The sequence below is a fragment of the Geotrypetes seraphini genome, chromosome 10 (genome assembly GCF_902459505.1).
Source record: "Geotrypetes seraphini chromosome 10, aGeoSer1.1, whole genome shotgun sequence".
NCBI lineage: Eukaryota > Metazoa > Chordata > Amphibia > Gymnophiona > Dermophiidae > Geotrypetes > Geotrypetes seraphini.
In genome coordinates this window covers 90,921,080-90,946,048 of record NC_047093.1, presented here as the reverse complement: position 1 = coordinate 90,946,048, position 24,969 = coordinate 90,921,080, and the positions used below count along the sequence as shown (strand labels likewise).

At 41.3% G+C, this 24,969-nt stretch overlaps 1 protein-coding gene across 3 annotated transcripts in view; it reads left to right on the top strand.

Annotated features, from left to right (window-relative positions):
- The window catches only part of STXBP1 (syntaxin binding protein 1), a 203,423-nt gene that overhangs the window by 135,433 nt on the left and 43,021 nt on the right, over nucleotides 1-24,969 (top strand). For all 3 annotated transcript variants that reach the window (XM_033959889.1, XM_033959888.1, XM_033959890.1), the window contains exons 11-16: nucleotides 7,778-7,838; nucleotides 8,684-8,749; nucleotides 10,853-10,933; nucleotides 17,894-18,032; nucleotides 19,649-19,758; nucleotides 22,543-22,644. In XM_033959889.1, the coding sequence (XP_033815780.1) occupies nucleotides 7,778-7,838; nucleotides 8,684-8,749; nucleotides 10,853-10,933; nucleotides 17,894-18,032; nucleotides 19,649-19,758; nucleotides 22,543-22,644 (559 nt within the window). The remainder of the gene's footprint in view (nucleotides 1-7,777; nucleotides 7,839-8,683; nucleotides 8,750-10,852; nucleotides 10,934-17,893; nucleotides 18,033-19,648; nucleotides 19,759-22,542; nucleotides 22,645-24,969) is intronic.

Below are 24,969 nucleotides of genomic sequence, written 5' to 3'. Positions count from 1 at the left end.
GGTTTGAAAAGTTCATTAAAAAATCAAGTTAACAAATATTTTTTAAAATTTGACAAAATTATATTTTTCCGATGGAATGTAAAAACTAGAAACTCGCTAGACTAATAACCCCTTTTATTAAACTATGATAGCAGTTTTTAGCAGGGAGCCGCACTGAATGCCCCCCGCTGCTCCCAACGCTCATAGAGTTCCTATGAGCGTTGGGAGCAGTGCGAGGCATTCAGCGTGGCTCCTGGAGCTAAAAACTGCTAGTGCAGTTTATTAAAAGGAGGCCTAAGTATATAAATCCCTCAATGGAGACTATTTTGAGAAATATAACTATTTAAAAAAAAAAATTTGTTAACTTGATTTTTATACTGAACTTTTCAAACCACCCTCGTAAATCCATATTCTTTCTTTGTACTTTTCTGGTACTGGTACTTTTCTGGTATGGATAGACCATGTCTCTCCCCTTCCACCCTCCTCTGCGGCCTTTCATTGTAACTAAATAGTTATCTGGCATATGCAGGCTGGAGAGGTGCTGAATTCTGCTATTTACTTTCAACTAATGTATTTCTCCTTCTTTTTCTATTAGTATACAGTATTTTTGATTTATTGTGAACCACTCTAAAAGTTGCTTCATTGAGTATATTCTCGTATATTAAACTTGAAACATGAAAAAAGATTAGGTTCTTACTTTGATAATGTCCTTTCCAGTAGATAGGGATGGTATGCTGAACCCTAGGGTTAGCCATCTGTGCTCATGAGCATACTGCAGAAGATATCAATCACAACTTTTCAACTCCTCCTCCATCTCCATGATCTCTGCTGCTCCTTCAGTTCATACCAAAGCTGGCAACTGCCCTACAGAAGAAAACAGAAGGAGGGATATGGGGAATTTCCTGAAACCAGGTGTCTAATCTGCTGAGATAAGAACATAAGAATTGCTGCTCGGTCAGTCCAGTGGTCCCTCATGTCCAGCAGTCCGCTCACACGGCGGCCCTTTGGTCAAAGACCAGCGCCCTAACTGAGATAGCCCTACCAGCATACGTCCTTGTTCAGCAGGAACTTGTCTAACTTTGTCTTGAATCCCTGGAGGGTGTTTTCCCCTATGACAGACTCCGGAAGAGCGTTCCAGTTTTCTAATACTCTCTGGGTGAAGAAGAACTTCTTACGTTTGTACGGAATCCAACCCCTTTCAAGTTTAGAGCATGCCCTCTCGTTCTCCCTACTTTGGAGAGGGTGAACAACCTGTCCTTATCTACTAAGTCTATCCCCTTCAGTACCTTGAATGTTTCAATCATGTCCCCTCTCAATCTCCTCTGTTCGAAGGAAAAGAGGCCCAGTTTCTCTAATCTTTCGCTGTACGGCAGCTCCTCCAAACAATCAGTGAAGAAACAGTAGTGTAGTTAAAACATTAATAAGCCTCTGAGAGGAACAATGAATCCAAGAAAATACAAGTTAAACAAGAAACAGCCAGCCAAAACATTTATGGAGCTCAACCATTCCTCCATTGTAATCCTATATACAGTCTCTTCCTAATCCAATATTCTGACTATTAAACTTGAATCAGATAAATTGCTGAGTGGGGATTTAAGCATACCATTCCTATCTACTGGAAAACATATTATCATGGTAAGAACCTAATTTCTTTTTCCAGTGCAATAGGGATGGTATGCTGAACCTTAGGAATGTACCTAAGCAGTCCCCAAACTTTCTAAGGTGGAATAGATGAGTCTGCTGTTAGTACTGAGGACCCAGAAGCAATATCCTCCTGTGCTGCTATGTCCATCCTGTAGAATTTGGTGAAGGTATGAAGGGGGGACCAGAGATAGACAACTGTTTGCTATAACCGATGTATGCAGAGAAAATTGCTCTACGAATCCATCTAAGATGGTGGCCTTGGAAGTGGGCCTGCCTTGTTTTGCCTGATTGGTTAACATGAAAAGATGATCTGAGAGACAAAATTCATTAGTCACCTCCAGGTTAACACAATAGGACTCTCCTGACATCCAAATCCTTTAAGGCTGTGTCTTTATTCTTGGACCCTGTGGGGGAAATGCTTGCATGAAACATCGACACGACCTTCAGTAAGAAGGAGGGAATCTAAATGGTATGCAATACTAAAACAGACCTCTTCTATTTCTATATCACAATTGATGAGTTCATGGTATTCTGAGCTGAAATTTGAGGCAGATGATGATGTCTGGCAAAAGGTATGGACCCGAATATTTAAATCTATACGGTATTACAGTCGACATATTTCCTTTTGCACAGATATCATTGGACCCCCCCCAAAATTAGCCAAACTCTCAAAGGACACTTTTGATCTTTGTTGGTCTTGTAAGAAAGCTGTAGGAACATTATCTCACATGATATTTCACTGCTGTCATCTCACTGTATATTGGAATAATGTTTAGAACACCATCTCATCCATCTTGAATATAAAAGCTCCTTTACATCTTAAAATCATTATATTGGGTCATCATGGTCTTCCACAACCTATGTCTGAATATAATGCTCATCTGCTCAACATTTTACTATTTTCGGCTATTAAAAATATTTTACACTGCTAGAAAGACTTATCTAAAGTGGAATATGTTGTATAGTGGAATACAGTTTGTATCACCATCAAATATGAGAGTGTTATAGCTGAAAAACGCAATTCTACCAGTACATTTCTCAAAGTTTGGGACACTGTTCAGTCTTATTGTAGTAAAGACCATTGATGTATTAAGGCTATTGTCTGTGTCATCCCTTCAAAATTTGACTTGGCTGATTGTTGTTGCGTGGTGCTTACTGGGATCCCCCCTCCCCCCTTTTTTTTTCTACTACTATACCTGGCGATATATTTTTGTGCAAACATTTTAAGCTGGTTTTGTACTACGAGTTTGACATGTTTTGACTAGTTATAAAATGTTTAAAACACTGTTATTTACACAGATTTTAATGTAGCTTGTCTGTAACATGTCCTGTTTCCATTTCTGTACTTACAGTTTTTGCTATGTTTGGATTTATATCATATCTATGGTATAATGTTATGTTATTTCATTGTTATGAGTTAAAATTTCAATTAACCCCCCCCCAAATAAAAAAAGGAGAGAATCGTATGCAAGGTCACTCCTGAGGAACGGCTCTCTGCATGACAATGCCTGCAATTCTGAGACTCTCCTGGAAGATGTAATTACCACCAAGAAGACTGCTTTTACTGATAGATCCATGAGAGGGGCTCCCTATAAGGGCTCATACTATATTAAGATTCCAGGATGGAAATGGGTCTTGGATTGGTGGCTTGGATTGGTGGATTGTAGTCTCAGGGCGCTGTTCAAGAACCTGACTATGTCCGGATGGGCCACTAGCAAAGCTTTATTCTCTTGGACCCAGAAGCATGAGAGTCCTACTATTTGAACTTTAAAGGACGCCACTGCCAATTCCTTGTCAAGGCCCTCTTGGAAGAACACAAGTATGGATGAGATTGGGGCATTGCCCAGCTCTAACTTTTCTCTGCTACACCAGTGCTAAAATGTCTCACATGCCTTAGCAATTGCTGAAATCATCGTTGGCTTTTTGGCTCTAAGGAGAGTAGCAATGACTCCTTTTGGGATTAGCGCTGCATACTCAAGAGCCATGCCATAAAACCAAAGCGTCTCAGATCTTCTATGGCAGTTGGCCCCTGCAAGAACAAGTCTGGATGTACTTGGAGTCTGAGACTTTGCTCCTTATGTAGTCGTACGAGATCTGCATACCACAGATGCCTGAGCCAATCTGGTGCATTATCGGGTCATAGCCTGTACTCACAGACCATGAGCTGGGGAAATGGTGCTGCAGCCTGCTTCAGCTCCTTTAAACTAAAACTTAATTTTATAGACTGGGTCTTCAGCCAAAAAGGTGCTCGACTCGGTTTACAATAACATAGAAACATAGAAATAGACGGCAGATAAGGGCCACGGCCCATCTAGTCTGCCCACCCCAATGACCCTCCCCTACCTTTCTCTGTGAATAGATCCCACGTGTAAGTATAGTACATAAATATAGAAGAAGAATGTAATCTAGAATGGCTTAGTTTCCAAAGTGTTTAGTAAACCAGAAAGTTTTCAGAGCTTTCTGAAATAAAATGAAGGGGCCTAAACTTCTAAGTGAAAGCGGTAATTCATTCCAGAGCTCAGTTAGTTTGAAAATGAAAGAGTGGCTGAATCTCTTGAAAGTTCTATTTTTACCCCTAAGGGAAGGAAATGTAAGTTTTAATTTATTTGAACTCCTAGCAAGATGAGATCTGTGTACATTCCAATCTAAAGGAACCAAAGTAATAAAAATGTCAAAGAGAATTTTAAATGCAATATAAACGCACTTAAATTGAATTCTAAGATACACTGGAAGCCAATGTAATTCCTTGAGCAATGGGGTTACGTGATCAAATTTACTCTTACCAAAAATGAGCTTGGCAGCAGTACTCTGTATCAATTGAAGTTTCTGCAGACTGACCTATGAGAGACCCAGGTACAATGAGTTGCAAAAATCAAACCTTGACAAGATAATTGACTGAACCAATACAGAGAAGTGTTGCTGATGAAAGAGCGCTCTCACTCTTCTCAGGATAAGGAGGCTAAAGAAACACTTTTTAATAAAATAATTTAGCTGATCCTTAAATGTAAGAGATGAATCAATATCAATACCCAATATTATCAAGGAAAACTCAATTTTCAGAGGTTCTCCTGAGTCTAAGGTCACAGCTGAGGGAAGAGAATCTAACTTTAGATTGATCCATAAAAGTTTGGTCTTAGCAGCATTCAATTTCATCTGGACATCATTGCCCAAGACTAAAGCTTAGCAATGCAATGGATAATATTGGGTGTTAGATTAACAAGATCTGGGTTGACCTCAAATAATATGAAGATATCATCAGCGTACGTTAATAGGGTTTCTCGAATATTCAAGTCATAGTATTCCAAAGTACTCAAGTAGATGTCAAATAAGATTGGAGACAATGGGGAGCCCTGGGGAACACCACAAAGGGCTCTACAAGATTTTGAATGAGATCCTTCCATATTAACTGAGTAAGAACAGGAGGATAGAAATTTATCGAACCAGTCCAAGACAGTCTGATCAAGGCCAATGTCTGAGAGCAGGTAATGCAGAATATTATGATTGTCTACATCAAAAGCTGCAGACAAATCGAACTGAAGCATGTTTCTTACATGATTGTAACTACTGTATCTTAGAAAGGAGAGAGACCAAAAGGGTTTCTGTGCTGAAATTCAGGCGGAACCCATGCTGGAAAAGTAAAAAGATGGAAAAATTCTCCAAGTAACTTGAGAGTTGTCTGGCAATAATTAATTCCATAAGTTTAGTTAGAAAAGGTATATTTGCATCGGTCTATAGTGGGAAGTAACAGTTGGGTCAAGGTCTGTTTTTTTCAAGAGAGGGGTAAGGCTAATTATACCCATGTCATGTGAGAAATATCCTGTTTCTAAAGTATGATTTAGTAATGTAGTCAGCCAATTGATTGCTTGAGGTGGAATATTAGCAAAAAGATAAGAGGGAAAAGGAACAAGGGTGCATTTACATCTCATCAATTTTGCACATAGTTTTGAGACTTGGGACTCAGATACCAAGTCAAATGAGTGCCAGAAATGATCTGCTAGCGTCAGTGTAGCTAGATCTGGAGGGTTTCTCTACCTCAAGCCATTGCTAAGCTGCCATGCTGAGATTTTCAGGCTGCCAATCGGAACTTAGTCGGACTGATCTTTTACCCACTCGGAGCCATGACACACAACGCAAAAAAGTGGGGGAGGCAAATCTGCAGCTGGCAACCTGAGCACCCCAAAGGACCACTATTGATGCCTAACAGCCTGCGCTCAAACTCCTGACCAAGTCAAGGAAGCAAGTAAGTGCTGAGATCCCGGAACCCTGAGCTCCACAAATCTTCAGCAGCCTGCTGTACAGGTCCCCACGAAGGATACACCTGCCAGCTGTAGACTTAAACATCTGCTCCTCTCCAAGCAGGCAAAGCAGTCCCTTGAAACCATGCAAAAATTCTGCAAACAAGCCGAAAATCTGTAAAAGGCATTGCAAAAGAATAAAGAAATAAACAGAGCAGACTCTTTCCAACTATTTCAAAAATATCTGAAAACTTGGCTATTTTCAAAGTTGTAAATTCTGCTCATCTCAATACTATTCCAAATTCATATTGTACTTGTTCTCTTTTCTAATTTTTGTAAACCATGCCGAGCTCTATTGTTATAGAGAAGATGTGGTATATAAGTCTAAGGTTTAGTTTGGTTTAGATCAGAGAGACACCTTCATGTTCGCCTGCAGAAAAAAAGAACTGAGGGGGCAGCAGAGACTGTGGCGAAGGAGGAGGAGTTGAAATGCTATAATTGACATCTTCTGCAGTATGCTCGCCTACCATCCCTATTGCACTGGAAACAAGCTTAGTCTTTCTTCTGGAGACATCAGAAGCTCTATGTTCTGATTCTAGGGTTTATGGAAACTAGTGAAATATAAATTGTAAAGAAGGGTTACAGAACTAAGTTATTCTCTTGGGATGAAAGATGGTTACAAAGAACCTTCTGTACCCGGCAACTAAGTCATCCGACCTGATTAGATGTGCCACAGATTTGTTACAGCTACCCTGTTCTGGAATGAGACGATTCATCATGGGACTTTCAGCATGGTTGTGATGAATTGGCCATGATGAGTTGTCCTATTACAGGGAGGCTGGGCTTCATCAGTTCGACATCCCTCCTTGGTAGTTGGAATAAGGTAGCACACAGGGAAGAGCCATCAAGTAAGAGACACGAATGCCCCAGCCCCACCCAACCCTCTTGGTACCTGCAGAGGGCTGGCAAGACTCGGATGACAGCGGCAGCCTTGGGAGACCCTTGATAAAACACTCGGTTGTGTGAAACATGTCGGGTCTGACTCCCTTGGTTTTGGCTGAGATAAGTACTATCTACTTTTAAAACGTATATCATGACACTGAGAAGCAAGGTGTTTTTGAAATATTTATCTCTTAAGAATATTTATTAAAGATAAAATCATAAACTATAAACTAAAAGGAGAAAATAACATTCAAAAATCGACAGCCAATGATGAAGCGCCACAATATGCTTCCCGCTGTGTAAAATACTATAGGCGGTGGAGTGGTGGGGCTGAAGCGTCTTTTTTGAAAGTATGCAGAAAAAAGCTATTTAAAGTATTATAATCCAGATAATATCATACATCTACTCTCATATACATGGAGCATGGACCCAACACGGTCTGTGTTTCAGAGAAACACCCCTTCCTCAGGGGTCCCAAATGCCCATTGTATCACGAGTAGAGAATCATATGGTGCACAACATGGTTGTTTAAAATAACTAAAAATGTGCGAATCGAAGGCAAAACTTCTTCCGGGCAAACTCACAGTGTGAGTACCGAAAGTAAAAGACACCAGAGCACTTTCATTCTGATGGGTTTTAAAAATTGGAAGAGAGACTTATGGGGCTTTTAGTGCTTCTGTAGCTCTTCTTTTGGCCATATGACTCCTCCGTATGGAGATTGGGGTACTACAAAATTTTTTGTTCCTCTAGGCATGACTCGGGCTCTGAAAAGATTGGGAAGCATTGACCTAGGTGTCTCAGATGGTTCGCAGATCAGTTACTAAAAACCCCAGTAATCTTCCCAAGTTCAAGTGGGGCTATAGCCCATGCAATTAAAGATTATGAAAAACAAATAGCTAATCACCAGCAGAAAGGAGGGAAGGATCTTTCCCTTATACAATATTAGAGTCCGTAAAACAAAACTTTTCTCTTTCTAGGGAGGTTACACGTTCTCTGAAGGATTTTTCGGCCAGTAAAAGGATGAACACTGGTGATAAGGTAAGTAAACATTTCTTTCAGTGAGGTGGGATTTCCCACTACTAAACCAAGACTAATAAAAAAGCTCTTCCATATTAATGTTGTCTTTCCTTCTCATTTTCAAGCCATCAGAGGACTAAACTGTTCCCAATTTAGATCAACTCTTTCTACAGTATGGCACTTCTCTGTTATGTGGCTCTTGAAAAGGAACTAATCTGTACAATATTTCAACCTCTTAAAGAGAGTAGTGCCATTTAGTGGCCATACAATAGATTGCACTCTTCAGTGTATTAAACCAATGCTTCTCAACCCCTTCTTCTACGAAACTGCACTAGCAGTTTCTATTGCAGAGTGCCGCGCTGAATGACCTGTGCTGCTCCCGACGCTCATTGAGTTCCTATGAGCGTCAGGAGCAGTGCGGGCCATTCAGCGCGGCTTCCCATGCTAGAAACTGCTAGCGCAGTTTCGTAGAAGAAGGGGCTAGTCTCATAAGGTTGTCAGGATATCTACAATGAATATGCATCAGAGAGATTTGCATGCACTTCCTCCATGGTATGTAAATCTATCTGATGCATATTCATTCTGGATATCTTGAAAACCTGATGGGACTAGGTGTGCCTGAAGGACTGGGTTGAGAAGCACTGTATTACGCTTTAACATGACTGTTGTATATATTAACAAATTTAAATAGATAAGGGTTAATGCTGAATAATCATTTTTATCAAGTTGAAGATAACCAAACCAGGTTAAGGTTAAAGGAATATGCAAATGAAGTTGGAAAGACGCATGCTTGGTACTCCATATTCAGTCTACACAAATGCAGAAATTAACATCTGTCATGGAAAATATCCTTTTTTTATTCTTAGACAACCATGAGGGACCTGTCTCAAATGCTGAAGAAGATGCCCCAATACCAGAAAGAACTCAGCAAGGTACAATGAACTGACATAGAGAGTAAAAGACTACAGACTATTTGCGGAAGAGACACATTTGGTAAACTGAGCATGAAGAGCCAGAGCTGTTTAGATACGTCGGGCCTGATATTTAGTGCTATTTAGACGGCTGGGAATGGCTTCTAGCCATCTCGTAAATAGCACATAGCCAGCTATCCACCAGTATTGAGCTGGTCACCGCCAATATTCAGTGGCTTGCTGGCTAAGTTCGGCACCCAAACACAACCACCTAAAAGGGTGATATATCTTTGGGCACTGAGACTTAGCAAGCTAGCCGCTATGTCTCTTAGCAGGCATAACCCAGCTATGTCTCAGCCAGCCAAAAATGGACAAGAAATTCAGTGCCAGCATTGAATTTCCGGTATCGCCGCAGACCACGGGAGATTGCAGATGATCTCCTACTGCATGAATATGAGCCTGATTAAGTCCAGAGTGATAGTGATTAATGTGGTGGAATCATCTGGTAGAAATTTAGGGCTAGATGCAGTAAAGGGCTTTTCTCATTTTGGTTTCTGTTTACTAAGCCATGTTAAAGTTTGCTGTATAACCTGCCTAGAATTATGGAATAGTGTAGGATATAAATTTTTTAAATAAATAAAACAAAAGTTAACCTGTGGGAACTATAAAACTTATGCAGTAATCTTTTTTTTTTAGGGGGGGGCTCCTGGTCCTTAAGAAAAGGTATATTGAAATACCACAAAAAGAATGGAATATGTCCTAACAATGAATCCAATAAAACTTCAAAAGAGAAGGGATAGAAATATGCTTTAACTCTGGGAATGAAGTCAAACGTCAACTTTATTCATAAATACAAATTCAGAAGGACCTAACACGACCAGCGTTTTGATGACAAAGCACCTTCCTTGGAGGTCCAATGCACCACTCAGGACACTGCTGATACTGTGGTGCTGTCTGATGGAGTACCTCAAACCAAATTCTCCGAGTCCACAAAGATTAAAAACACCAGTAAAAGCCTTTAATGCCGTGTCCTTCTGAGTTTGTATTTATGAATAAAGTGATGTTTGACTGCATTCCCAGTGTTGAAGCATCATTTTGTCTCTTCTCTTTTGATGTTTCCTTAGGAGAAGGCAGCCATAAATGGCATGGCCACTAAAGTGGAATCCAATTAGCTACATTTCTAGAGGTGTAGTTAACTGCACAGTTTCCTTGTTCAAGTTAGTGGTTGTTGTGTAGTAATGATCTTCACATTCACAGTAAATCACAGTTTCTGCTTATTCCATGCCCCTTCTGCACCCCTTAATGTAGGAGTAATTCTATATCTTGTACATATAATTAATTGCCCAGAGGTTGCATGGTAGGAGCTTATTCTATAAAGGAATGTAAGCACCTACTTTATTTTATAGAATACCAGCTTAACAGAGTAGATACACGTTTAGGTGCTTAGGTGTGAGCTCTTACATGGCCATAGAGCTGGCATACTTGTGTGCACCTAAGTTCCAGTGATATGCACATAATATAAACTATTCTGGAAATTATCTGTGTACCTGTGCCCCATATTCATGTTCTACCCAACTATTGCTACTGTGTATGCTCACCTGCAATTACATGGTATCAAAGATTAAAACATAATTATCAGAATAGTACTTAGGTAGAATATTGGTGTATACGCTTGTAGCATACCTGTGTGTATAAGTTAATAATTTTTTATTTAGAGCGGGAGAGCATACATTATGGCATGGCTGGCAAGATAACAGGGATGCTCCTTGATACAGCTTAGAGCGAAACATGATTCATATCAGATAAGAATCCTCATGCTGATTTAAGCAAAAAAATGAGTACTCATTTCATAATTTAAAATGAAAACTGTAGAAAATTTTAGAGTTAATATAAATGTAATACTTTAGAATCAAATATAAAATTTTCTTAAAAAAGATCTATTGAAGCTAAGATGATTATGATGAATTAATCTTGGAGCAAGCAGTGTAGTTTCTGAATATCACCGCTGATGTGTCCTTACCTTGCAACACCAAAAGCAATTGATATTGACTCTTTAATTTATAAGCTGTGTATTATGTGTAAGTATTAATCTGGTGTCTCTTAACACACTTTTTATATCCACAGTATTCAACTCATCTGCACCTCGCTGAGGACTGCATGAAGCACTATCAAGGAACGGTTGATAAACTATGTCGGGTGGAACAGGTATGTTTTCTTCAGCACTGTTCTCATCTGTATACCAACACCATAGAGTTTGCCAGATGCTTTGATCTGGAACTTATTAGATAATGGCCCTTATTTTAAAAGCTCTATTTGTGTTTTGAATGTCTGAAAACACTGCACAACAATTTTTTGGTTAAGTCTTGATTCCTGAAAAGTTTTTGGTGATTATGACAGGTACCAACTTGGTATGCTCAAATATGGTTTTGGTTTTACTGCATCACGTAAGAACTATGAGAAATAGACATTTTTATGTTTACTGACAATAAAATATATAGTCAAGTTTACGTTTCGCACAAGCGACTAAATGAAACAGAATTAAAAGTGTTTTGCTCCCGAGTTTCTTTTATATTCAGTGTCTGGTGCATCACGTTGTAGCATCCAACAATAGTCGGCAAGCATTGACGGATTCCAATTGCCCTGGTATCGTTTCTCCATCGTAGCTATGTCTTGATGAAACCTTTCACCGTGCTCGTCACTCACAGCACCGAGATTTGCGGGGAAGAAGTCCAAGTGTGAATGGAGGAAATGAATCTTGAGTGACATATTGCACTTCATTCTCTTGTATGCTTTGAGAAGTTTGTCTACCAGCTGAATGTAGTTTGGGGCTCTGTAATTGCCCAGAAAATTGTCAACAACGTCTTTCAAGGCTTTCCAGCCAATTTTTTCCGGCCCAACTAACAGATCTTCAAATCGCTTGTCACTCATAACATGTCTGATCTGGGGGCCAACAAAAATACCCTCTTTGATCTTGGCATCAGTTATTCTTGGGAACATCTGTCTTAAATAACGAAAACCTTCCCCTTCCTTGTTCATTGCTTTCACAAAATTCTTCATGAGTCCCAGTTTAATGTGAAGAGGAGGCAAAAATATCTTTGTCGGGTCAACAAGCGATTCATGTGCTACATTTTTCTGTCCTGGAACTAACTTTTTACGGAGTGGCCAGTTCTTTCTAGAATAGTGCGACTCTCTGTCTCGGCTGTCCCATTCGCAGATGAAACAGCAGTACTTTGTATAGCCAAGCTGCAGTCCTAGTAACAGAGCAACGACTTTGAGGTCTCCACAGATATTCCAGTTATACCTGGTATACTGGACATACTTTAGTAACATTTCCATATTCTCATATGTTTCTTTCATATGTGCTGCATAGCCAACAGGTACTGAAGGATAAACGTTGCCATTGTGCAACAGAACAGCTTTCAGGCTTAACATTGACGAATCAATGAAAAGACGCCACTCTTCCGGGTTGTGATCACAACCAAAGACCGAGAACAATCCTTCAATGTCACAACAGAAACAGAGAGTGTCGACTTGTGCAAAAAATTTGGTTATATCATGATGCCGGTCTCGAAACACAGAAATTTTCGTACCTGGTGATAGCAAACACCATTCCTGCAGTCTCGAACCTAGCAGCTCAGCTTTTGCTTTTGACAGACCCAAATCTCTGACCAAATCGTTCAATTCGGACTGTGTTATCAGATGTGGATCGCCTAATGAGGATGGTTCAAAATCCGGGTCAATGTCACTGTTAGAACCCTGCACTGCAGTTTCTTCATCTGGTTCGTCTAAGGTCCAATCCTCTGGTGGTTTCGGAACTGGAAGACTGTCATCATGTGGCATGGGTCTCATTGCTGAAGGCAGATTAGGATATTCAATTGACTTCTTGTTTTTGGCAGAGAAACCAGACACATTAGTCAAACAGAAATAACAGTCCGTCACATGGTCTTTCTGTTCTCGCCATATCATCGGAACAGCAAATGGCATCGTCTTTCAAGTACCTCTGAGCCAGGCTCTCAGACTAACAGCACATGTCGCACAGCAAATGTGAGGCGCCCATTGCTTGTCTTGATCACCTATTTTGCAGCCAAAATACAGATGATAGGCTTTCTTTACAAGGGCAGTCATCGAACGTCTCTGAGGCGTAAGTGTATATTCCCCACAGATATAGCAGAATGTGTCGCGGCTGTTACGACACCGACGAGACATATTGCCCGACACCAAAACGTCTATAGCATCAAGCTTACTTACTGTTATATTGCTACAGCTACTATACTACTATACTTTACTATACTGATACTATATACACACACGGACTATCTATATTAACCAAATGAGCAGGATCGGTGTATGGAAGCCACCATTATAGCATGGTGAGACAGCGCAAGCTCGTTCAGACCTGCCCAGACATGCCCAGGATGTCATCTTCCATAAAACAGCTTCCAACCTGGCTAGATTTTATGCATGGACATACCCAGGCGGCACAAACCGTTGTTGATAAGACACTTATGGGAGAAAAAATTGTTTGCATCCAAATATAAGAAAAAATCACGACAAAATTGAATATTTCTCTGAAATGGTACGTGATGGGTAATTTTTGATGTAATATTCATGATCAGCACCCAAAATTCTATAAGAAACACCCAGCAGTGTTCAGGAAGCAAAAACTTTGTTGTGCAGTGAAATCAACATGTAGACATCCATATTGCATGAACATTCAGATCCCAGTTTATAAAGACAGGATATGGATGTCTAAAACTTCTGTACGTACTAATGGCAAGGGGGTGTGATCTGGGCCAGTTTTGCGTGGGACTAAGGAGGGGCCCAAATATGGGCATCCAGTTCCAGTTTCAGAAGGGGAAGGGGTATCTGTGTCCTAAAAGATGGATGCTGGAATTTAGACCTGGTGCTCAGCAGGTCCTGGTTATAGTGAAGTGCTCTAATTCAGCAGCTCAACCCCTTAATTCCCCAGTGGTTGCTGTTCCCCTCGGGCAAGGGATTCCAGGCTCTGTAACAGCTTAAGAAACTGTGGCTGTTTTTAGTATAAATCCTTTATAGACTCCACATGAAGTAGCTCAATGGTTAGAGTAGGGAGCAAGAAGATCCCGGTTCAAATCTCGCTTCACTTGTTTGTGATTTTTATTTTAATGTGAGCCATCCAAGGACAGAAAATATAGCCTTTGAGTTTGCAGGTTTCTACCGAAGCTGTGCACATTCAGGATCAGCAAGTATTTCTCTGTCCCTAGAGGGCTCACAATTAAAAAAAAAAAAAAGACAACTCTCAAAGATCTGAAATCTGATTTGAAGAAGGATCCTCAGGCTCTCAGCTTATTGCTCTAACCATTAGGCAACATCGGTTCATAGACAAAATCGCGCGAGACAACGGCGCGCAGACAACTGAGCGCAAGGTTGACGGCGCGCCGAAGAAAAGCACTATTTTAAAGGGCTCCGATGGGGGGTGTTGGTGGGGAACCCTCCTATTTTACTTAACAGACATCGCGCTGGCGTTGTGGGGGGCTTGGGGGGTTGTAACCCCCCTCATTATACTTGAAACTGAACTTTTTGCCTGTTTTTTAGGAAAAAAGTTCAGTTTTAAGTATAATGTATAACCCCCCAAACCCAGGTCATCTGATTGATCTTTATTCATCCAAAGTAACTCGACCCGACATGTACATGTTTCGGCCCTACGTCCTGCGTCAGGAGTCTTGAAGATCTTTGGGTATATGAACAATAATGTGAACCACTTGAAATGCCGTTTGTATCAAAACGCCGTCGTACCGCATTTCAAGTGGTTCACATTGTTGTTCATATACCCAAAGATCTTCAAGACTCCTGACGCAGGCCGTAGGGCCGAAACATGTACATGTCGGGTCGAGTTACTTTGGATGAATAAAGATCAATCAGATGAGTTGAAAGACACTTTTATTTGTGCACCTTTCTGATTGGACAATTCCACCCAGATTTGTTACCTTGTTTTTTGTGGATTTGCTTCCCCTGTTATCTGTAACCCCCCAAACCCCCCACAACGCCAGCGCAATTTCTGTTAAGTAAAGTGGGGAGGTTCCCCCCCCACACCCCCCCCGTCGGAGCCCTTTAAAATAGTGCTTTTCTTCGGCGCGCCGTCAACCTTGCGCTCAGTTGTCGGCGCGCCATTGTCTCGCGCGATTTAGTCCCGTCACCGGCAACATCTTCACTCCACACTGAGGTCTATGTGACCATTTTATGACATGGACATTGCTAGACTGCCAAAAAGACGCCCATGTTTTGCCCTATTCATAATTTGGGCATTTGTAAAGTGGATGTTCATGCTGGACATTGTCAGCGCATGGATATCCGTTTCTCATGTATTTTAGAACATGCTGTATGTCAACAGATCCTATTTTAAACACTAGCACCACCAGTGACGTATCGATCTGGATGTCCTTATTCTGAATTAGCCATCCTTTCTATAAAATGGTGTTTCACACATAGGGAGTAAGAATTGATGGGGCACTTGTATGTTGAACCGGATGGAGGGATGGGTAGTTTGAATAATTTGGATGGTACTGGGCACGTATAATTTGTATGAGAATGATGAAATAGAGTGTGAGCAATTCTACTCAGTGTTATCCATTTTCAGCCATCTCAAACCTATCTAATGTACCTGGGGCAATGGGGGATTAAGTGACTTGCCTAGGGTCACAAGGAGTAGTGTGGGATTTGAACCCACAGCCTCAGAGTGTTGAGGCTGTAGCTCTAACCACTGCATCACACACTCTCATAGAAAGGGCACTAAGTGATGCAAAGTGGAGAAGACAATTTTATAAAGGAATTAAAAGGTCAATTCTGAAACTGGGTGCTGACATTTACATGCTATTTGTGCATTTAAATATATAGAATACCAGCATTTTCGCAGCTACAGTAATTGTACATTTGCATATTTGTGGTGGGAAAGCAACTAAAGGGGAAATTCTACAAATTCTCTGGAGGTGCCTACTGGCGCCTAACGTCACTATGGATATGGCTAACACCAAATAAGGGCATTAGGTGCCATAAAGTGCCTACATAGTCATGATTCATGACAAAGCTAGGCGCCAGAAATGTAGGCCTGGAAAACCCTGGCCTATGTTTCAGGAGCATATCTTTCCCAGAGGTGCAATTCTCTATACGGAGCCATCGGGTAATTGACACGTGATCGGTGAACGCCTTTTAGGCAGCTGCTGATGTCGACACCATATAGAGAATCTGGGCAGAAGTGCTATTCTGTAAGGGCGTGTGTAAGTGGCGCAGTGGCGTAGCCTATAAACGCAAAGGGGACGTTCACATTAGTGGGGAGGCAAGAGCAGTTCTGCCACTGATGTATAGTAAGTTATGTGTGTCACTGCCTCATTTAGTCAGGGTAGTTATTCTCCTGCGGCAAATACACTGAAGCCCATAGGAATTGAATGGGCTTTGGTGCATTTGCCATGGGGGACTCACTACCACAGCTTTGTAGAAAGAGCCTTTAGATATTCACAAATACACCAGTAACTGGTGTAACTGTGGGTATATAACTGTTTAGCGCATCAATGTGAGGTTACGCTAATATCCTGTAATGGAATCTAGGATCCCAGATGCCATTATAGAATAGGCTTCATGTACACATATTAATGTTATGTTCTTAAGGATCCTCAGCGGCACCACTTAGGGCTCAATTCAATCTCATTGCCCCAAGCTTTACGTGTCAAATCTTCATCGGGTCCTGTCTTAATTTTGAATTAAATTAAGACAGGACTCGATGAAGATTTGACACGTAAAGCTTGGGGCAATGAGATTGAATTGAGCCCTAAGTGGTGCCGCTGAGGATCTTTAAGAACATAACATTAATATGTGTACATGAGGGTATATCAAGGTAGTAGAATTTATGCTATCTTTGGCAGAACGGTTATTGATTTGAGTCCCTTGTGAAGAGCGTGTGTTGTGCTATTGCATAGATTATAGAATAGGCTGTCACTGTGGGGGATTGGGCACTTATCTATTTTTTATTTTACAAAAATGAGCAATCTAAACAAAAGTCCCCATAACCGCAAAGGACATACTGTATTTCTTCCATACATGGCTTAGCAAACAGCCATAAGTTTGTTTTTTAACCCTCCCTTTATATGATTTTGTAAACTGTTTAGATTTTAACCCTGGTTTTATATTTGCGGTATATTAAATAAATTGAACTTGAACTTTTAATTTCTGCTTGATATTGTATTTATATTTATTTTCTTAGATTTACTCCTCTACCCATATTACTTCACTCTTCTTCTGGGTTCCTTTTTAACAATGTTTTAAACTAAAACTAAACTAAAGATTAACTTTATATACCGGGTCATCATTCTGAGAAAGCTCGACTCGGTTTACAGCAAGGAGATAGAGATGGAGAAAAATTTACAATGATTAAATAAAAACAAAGAAGGTAGTAGCAAACTTTCAAAGAGATTAGTTTCCAAAATGTTTAGTGAATAGAAAAAATTATAGAGATTTACGGAAGGATTGGAACGAACATTTTAGTTAGATTGTGAGCCTGTTGGGGATAGTGAGGGTAGTTAGAATATATGTAAAATAGATTTAGCACTGTGAATGTATTTAATGGTATATACAACCTTATTACCAAACCAGGGACCCGACACGGTCTGTGTTTCGGACAACACCCCTTCTTCAGGGGTCCGTGGTAGATAAGGTGTTATGACAAACAGCGTTAAAAGGAACAAACGAGTGCCCAAAGAAAAGTAGTGCTGGGTTTTAAAAAACGTTGCGAATGTAACCCATTCTGAGCTCTTAGGGGAGGACAGGATATAAATCTCAATAAATAAATATTCCAGTTGGAGCTGTAGTTCAGCATTCTAGAAACAAATCTTCTCTTCCAACCCATTACATCTGTACCCTGAATAGCCCAAGGTCTCAGAAATAGACTTTGTGATCAGCACCATGCCAAGGACTGTGTGAACCATTGCAACTTGCATAGGGCGCAGATACGGAGGGATTGGTTCCTCTTGTTGGTAGTAGTGAAGTGGACAGGACACCAGCAGGCAAGTCACACAGGGTGAACTATAGCTTGAGACGTCCTCTTGATATGTCCTGGATGTAAACATAGAGGCTGGCAACATCCTGCAACTCCTTAGGCTAAATAAGGTTATGGATTTGCCTTTTTTGTTTTTACAGGACCTGGCCATGGGTACAGATGCAGAAGGGGAGAAGATCAAAGACCCAATGAGAGCCATTGTACCAATCCTGCTGGATGCAAATGTCAGCACCTATGATAAAATCCGAATTATCCTCCTCTACATTATCTTAAAGAATGGTAGGGAGATCAGTTTGCTGAAGGACTGGAAGTGTTGGCTGTAATGGAGACATTTCTATTTGTGGAATAGTAATGGGAAGCCAGTCTACTAGCATCTTGGGATTTAAAAGGATCAATAAGATAATAGAGTCTTTTGGGAATGCTGATTTTGTACATGCTCAGTTAAATGTCACTTGTCTTGATTTTTGAGAGCTGGCAAAACCAATAAAAGGGAAATACATGGTAATATAGTAAATGATGGCAGATAAAGACCCGAATAGTCCATCCAGTCTGCCCATTAGTTATGCCCATCAAAAATACACGATTAAATTAAATTGTCTCTTCTTTGATATTTCTGGGTCGTACACTGTAAAGTCCACCTAATATTGTCCTAGGTTCCAAATACTGAAATTGCTCTCCAAGCTCACTCCAGCCTATCCAACTATTCTGTTTGCAGGATATCTACCATAAAGCCTGGCCAGTAACATCCTCATGTTCCAAGTTAGTGGAGTTTCCATTGATACCCTTCCCAGCCCATTCTACACCAAATCACCACATATAGGACACAGACCATGCATGTCTGTCAGTACCGGCCTTAGTTCTTTAATTTACATCCTTCATTTTCTAATTAGAGATCCTCTATGTTTATTCCATGCTTTTTTGAATTCAATCACTATTTTCCTCTCCACCACTTCCCTCGGGAGGGCATTTCAGGCATCTACTACCCTCTCCATGAAAAAGAATTTCCTAACATTGCTCCTGAGTCTTCCTCCCTGCAACCTCAAATTATGCCCTCTGGTTTTACCATTTTCTCTTCTCTGGAAAAAATTTGGCTCTATATTAATACCTTTCACGTATTTAAACATCTGTATCATATCTCTCCTGTCCTTCCTTGTCTCCAGAGTATACATATTTAGGTCTTCCAGTCTCTTCTCATACTTCTTTTTGTTCAACCCCCTTACAATTTTCATTGCCTTCCTCTGGACCACTTCAAGTCTTTTTATATCCTTCACCAGATAAAGACTCCAAAACTGAACACAATACTCCAAGTGTAGTCTCACCAATGACCTATATAGTGGCATCAACACCTCCCTTCTTCTGCTGGTTATTCCTCATTCTATACAGCCTAGCATCCTTTTGGCTACAGCCACTGCCTTATCACACTATTTAGCTGCCTTTAGATCCTCAGACACAATCACCCCAAGGCCGCTCTCTCTATCAGTGATTATCAGCCTCTCACCTCCCAGCACATACAGTTCCCTCAGATTTCTACCCCCCAAATGCATCACTCTGAATTGGTTTAAATGCAGCTCTCAGATGAGAACAGCGGTGACTGGGGATTAGAAAGAGTTGATATGCATAGAAAATTATCTCTAATATTAAAAACTTTTAAAGGCTTTTCTGTATGAGGAAGCCTTTAATTTGAAGAAATAACTGTGATGTAACTATTGCAGGATTAAAATACTAGTCAGAGATGTGCTGATGATATGAGTTGTGCTGTGCTTTGTATTTGTTACTGTAATTTTATTGTGAATGTTTTAATGGTTCACCGCCTAGAATAAATAATAATGCTGGAAATGTGATTTATGCAAATAGCTACAGGTCTGAACATAGCTTCTCTGTGATTGCATTTGCAGGCATTACCGAGGAGAACCTCAATAAGCTGATCCAGCATGCCCAGATCCCTCCCGAGGACAGTGAAATCATCACCAATTTGGCTCATCTTGGAGTGCCCATCGTCACAGATGTAAGTGCAGAAAAACTTATCCCACACATAGAACAACCAAGATATGGACTGGATCTTGCATTAAAATCTCAGCCAATGAAACTGCTTAATTGCAGTAATAGAATTCAAGAAAGCCTAGGCTAATCATCAGGTTCGATCCCTAGATGCACAGACATGAGAGTTTATGGTATTGCAACAGGAAGTGTCTTAGGGATGATGTTACTTCTGCATGTCAAGCTTGGTAAAAGGGAGTTTTGGTCACCTTCGGAAGAAGTCTTCAGCTGACAGCTTGAGGGTACTCAACTGCTAGAGTACTTATATTTTATATTTACATTAGAGGCTCTGGCAGATATCCATTTACAAAATATGTATTCTTGACAATTAATATTTCCAAATTAATAAAGTGTCTTTGCTTATTTGTAAATGGGTCTCTACCAGAGCCTCTAATATACTTCAGTATCATAATTAAATAAAATAATTACTTCTGGTTGATGGGGACAGGTGAGGATAGAAGAGATTACTTGTGGAGTCAGGCGGGGGTTGGAATCAAATTTATTATTATTTGATATCCCACAAATCAAATCATATCTAAGCGGCTTACAATACAAAATGATATATAAAAATAAATTTTAAAAATCTAATAAAAACATGACAGAAAACAAAAGGGAAAAAGGGTAAAAAATACAATTTGTGATAGAAAAGAAAAAGGGAAGGAGGATAACACAAGAGGTTAGGTCTGTATGTTCCAGTTGGCGTGCTCTGCAGTACTTGTAAAATAAAATAAATTATAAAAATGCTTATAAATAGGCATCATGGAATAAAAATGCTTTAAGTTCTTAGCGGGGATGGATGGGGGCAGGTTTGATTCCAATGGGGATGGGTTTGATTTCTGTCCCCATTCAACTCTCTTGTGTAGGACAGACATTTGTCCTGAACAGATGTGATTGTATAGTGCTGAGTATCAGTGCCACTTGGTTAAAACTATAGCCACATCTCTTGCTCATTGTTTTCAAAAGATTATTTCTTCATGATTGGACAGACCAAAGCAGCTTTAAAAGAGAGATAAGGTCCCAGAGGGAAAACAGCTAGAACTGAAGGTTGGAAATGTTATATTAGCTAGAAGGATAGGAGTTGAGAAGGAGCCAAATTAGAAACTGTGACACCATGGAGCAGTTTCACCTACTTTGAGACTCCTTCCAATTCAGAGCTGGCTCAATTGCTGGACCAGGTGAGGCTCTAGCCCAGGGTGCTAGAGATACAGGGTGCCAAAATCCCCAGCCTCTGAGCTCACCACCAATGCTTCACCTGGTCCAAAGCCTCTGAGTTCACCACCAGTGCTTCACAAGGTCCAAAACTTTCTCCTGTTCTCTCTTCATCCCCTAGTCTGGCATTGCTCCCTCTGCTCTCTCCCTCATGGCTCTCTAAACATTACCTTGCTTGCTAGTAGCAACCGAATGCCAGCTTCCCTCTGCAGTGAAATTGGCTCAGGGTACTATAACCTTTGAGCCAGCCCTGACCCGATTTTCTTTTCAAAGTAAATATTTTTGAAAGTTTATCCAGTACTAATGCCTAAGAAAGGATTAGAACAGAGAATACGGGGGTCGATATTCAATAGGAGTTAACTGAATAGGAGCGGCTCTTGGTTAACTCCAGCTGACTGGTCCCATCGTGATATTGAGAGGTACTTAACTGGATATTGCCACTAACCCCCTCTTCTACTAAACTGCGCTAGCGGTTTTAGTGTGGGAAGCCGCGCTGAATGGCCTGCGCTGCTCCCGACCGCTCATTGAGTTCCTATGAGCGTCGGGAGCAGCGCAGGCCATTCAGCATGGCTCCTCATGCTAAAAATGCTAGCGCGGTATAGTAGAAGAGAGAGTAAGTATCGTGTTTGACCGCCATGACATTATACAGTTAGGGCCATACGCTATAAACAGCACCTTAACTTAGGTGCTGGTAGACGCCCTGCTGGTGCTTAAGTTGAGGGAAATGCCTTTTAAAAGATATTTCCAGGGGCCTACCAGTGCCTTTAAAAAACAGCACTGGAATAGCACCTCCAGAGGTGCCTAACGCCACTTTTGGTGCGATTCACATTAAATTCATGTTAAATTCACGCTGGAAATGTAGGCCTTGAAAACCCTGGCCTACATTTCCGGTGCATACCTTTTCCAGAGATGCAATTCTCTACATGGCACCACCACATGATTGACATGTGATCAGTGACTGCTTTTAAGATGGCCACTGACAACGGCGCCATGTAGAGCAGTGTTTTTCAACCTTTTTACACCTATGGGCCGGCAGAAATAAAAGAATTATTCTGTGGACTGGCATCGGTCTGTGGACCGGCGGTTGAAGAACACTGGGCTAAGTCGTGGGCCAGACCCCACCCATCTCTACCCATCTCCACCCCAGACCCCACCCCCATAATAGTACTAATTGCACCTTGCACGTCCTGTGCCTCATCTGGAAGCCTTCCCTCTGATGTTGCAACGTCAGAGAGAAGGCTTCCGGTTCAGGCACAGGTTGCCCGTAGGAGCCACTGTCCGTGGCTTTGTGCACTGAATCAGTTAGGAAGAGGGAGCTGGCTCGAAGATAACGCCACATCGATCGCATCGTGGACTGGCAGTTGAAGAACACTGTTTTGGACCTGAAACTTAGAAAATGGTAAATCAATCTAAAAGTAGAAACACTGACTCCCATGGGCTGTATATGGACCCCACAGGCTGTAATGGAAAGAAAATCCAGTATTACAAATTATCAACTTGGATTTGAGATTTTCCAGCTTTACTGAATGTTTTTTGTGTCCAGTCTACCCTGCGGCGCAGGAGCAAACCAGATCGGAAGGAGCGCATCAGTGAGCAGACTTACCAGCTCTCCCGATGGACCCCTGTGGTTAAAGATATTATGGAGGTGAGTGCAACAGGAAAGTTGAAGCTGGCTGACCTCAGCAGGGATATCCCACTAGTCCTCTTGACTCATTTTGAAACATCTTTACAATGAATTTAATAGTGATATGCTCTATAGTTTTATCTCAAAGAAGAAAAAGCACCAAGGGTATTTCAGAATGGGACAACAGACTTCTCTTTATTACCGTATTTCCCTACATATAGGCTGCCTCCTTGATAGGCCGCAAAAAATGTCTATATCACGAGTTTAACAACTGGTAGATAAGCTGCTCTATTGTATTAGCCATAGCTTATCTACCAGTAACTGGGGCGGCCTATACAAGTTTTAAAAATCATCCCCTCCACCTTACCTACCTCGCTGGATGGCCTGAATCACTGCCGCCTTGAATCGCGGCCAGTGGTGCAGAGCAGCAGAGATCTTTTCTATCTCCATCCCGGCCCCGTGCTGCTTCCTGCGTGCCGATGCCTCAGTTCAGTTCTCGTGGGACTCGCGAGACTTGCAAGTCCCGAGAGAACTGATGGAAGCAGCGTAGGGACGGGATGGAGATAGAAAAGATCTCTGCTGCTCTGCACCGCTGTCCGCAATTCAAGGCAGCAGTGATTCAGGCCGTTCAGCAAGGGGGGTAAGGTGGGGGGAATGATTTTTTAAACTTGTATAGGCCACCCCAGTTTTGCAAGCCGCACCCACTATATATGGGGAAATACAGTAATTGACTTGACATGGGCTCTGTATTGGTCAAGTATTAAAAAAACATTCGATTTGTTCATATCCAAAAAGAGAACTCACAAAACGAGCCTTAAATAAGCATCAGTGAGTAAAAACTTCTGAGTACTAGGTAGTGGGAAGGGAGGGAAAGAGATGCTGCCATGGGGGAGGGAAGAAAAAGGGAGAATTGTTGGACATAGGTGTGTAGAGTGGAAGGGAAAGAGAGATGGTGAACAGGGGGAAAGGAAGAAAGAGGGAGAATTGTCGGACATGATACTGGTAGAGAGGAAGACATATTGGATGGTGTGATGGAGAGGGAAAGGTGAGATGGAGGAGAGTGCGGCTTAGTGGTTAGAGCTACAGCCTCAGCCCCTAAGGTTGTGGGTTCAAATCCTGCAGTGATCCTTGTGACCCTGGGCAAGTCACTTAATTCTCCACTGCTTCAGGTTCATTAGATAGACTGTGAGCCCACCGGAACAGATAGAAAAAATACTTGAGTACCTGAGTTATAACCCGTTCTGAACTCCTGTGGGAGGATGGGCTAAATAAATAAAAAGATGGAAAGGGATGCAAGAGGGAGGAATGTTGAACATGGTGGTGGAGGGAAGGGAGGAAGAGATGCAGCTTGGTTTAGAGAGGGTTTATAGAAGGAAAAATGTTGGGCATATGGGGGCTGGTGGGGAGGGATTAAAAATGCTGTACAGGGATGAGAGGGAGAAACATTGCACTTGGTAGTAGAGGGGGTAGGAGAGATGCACCCTGGATTCCCCTTCTCTCTCCCTCCTTTCCCATTCCCTTTGCAGCAAGGGATTTGATTCCAGGAGGGACAGGTTTGATTTCTGTCCCCGTGCAAATCTCTAATGTGAACATCTAGACAGCAGGAATATAAGGAATCTAAAGGTAGTACAGATAGTATGGAAATCTACTGTAAAAAGCTTTATAAGTCATGATTAATAATGTAAACTTGAACAATAAGAAACTGAGAGTCAGCATGTATCTATAAAACTGTATGTGGAAGACCATTATATACTGAGATACAATAGTCAAACTGGATATACATGGAAGAGATGTTTGTCCACTATTTTCATTACAGTATTCCCCCAGTCATTTGCGGTTCGTGAACCGCGGACCCAGTCATTCGCGGTCTGCTCCGACCACCTCATCCTGTAGTAAAGTCGGGCTATACCAATCAGGAGCTATGTGTCAAAGCAGCCCTCTCCTGCCTCTCCAGCTGCCCTCTCCTGTCTTCCCTGCCTAAAAAACGCATTTACAGTTTTGCAAAATTCACGGGGGTTCCGGAACGGAACCCCTGCGAATTTCAGGGGAGTACTGTATATACAAATCTCATTCATGTGTATTCATTAAAGATATGTATTTATTTATTAACTACTACTACTACTACTACTTATCATTTCTATAGCACTACTAGACATACGCAATGCTTTACATCAAAACATAGAAGAGACAGTCCTTGCTTAAAAGAGCTTACAATCTAGTCAAGACAGATTAACTGGACAAGAAGGTGCATCCATACACCTTAAAGCTCCAGATTGGGAATGAAGACCAAGGTTCTAGAGGAAACTGGGAGCTTTCCCCCAGATGGGCACTTGATCTAGTGTCCAC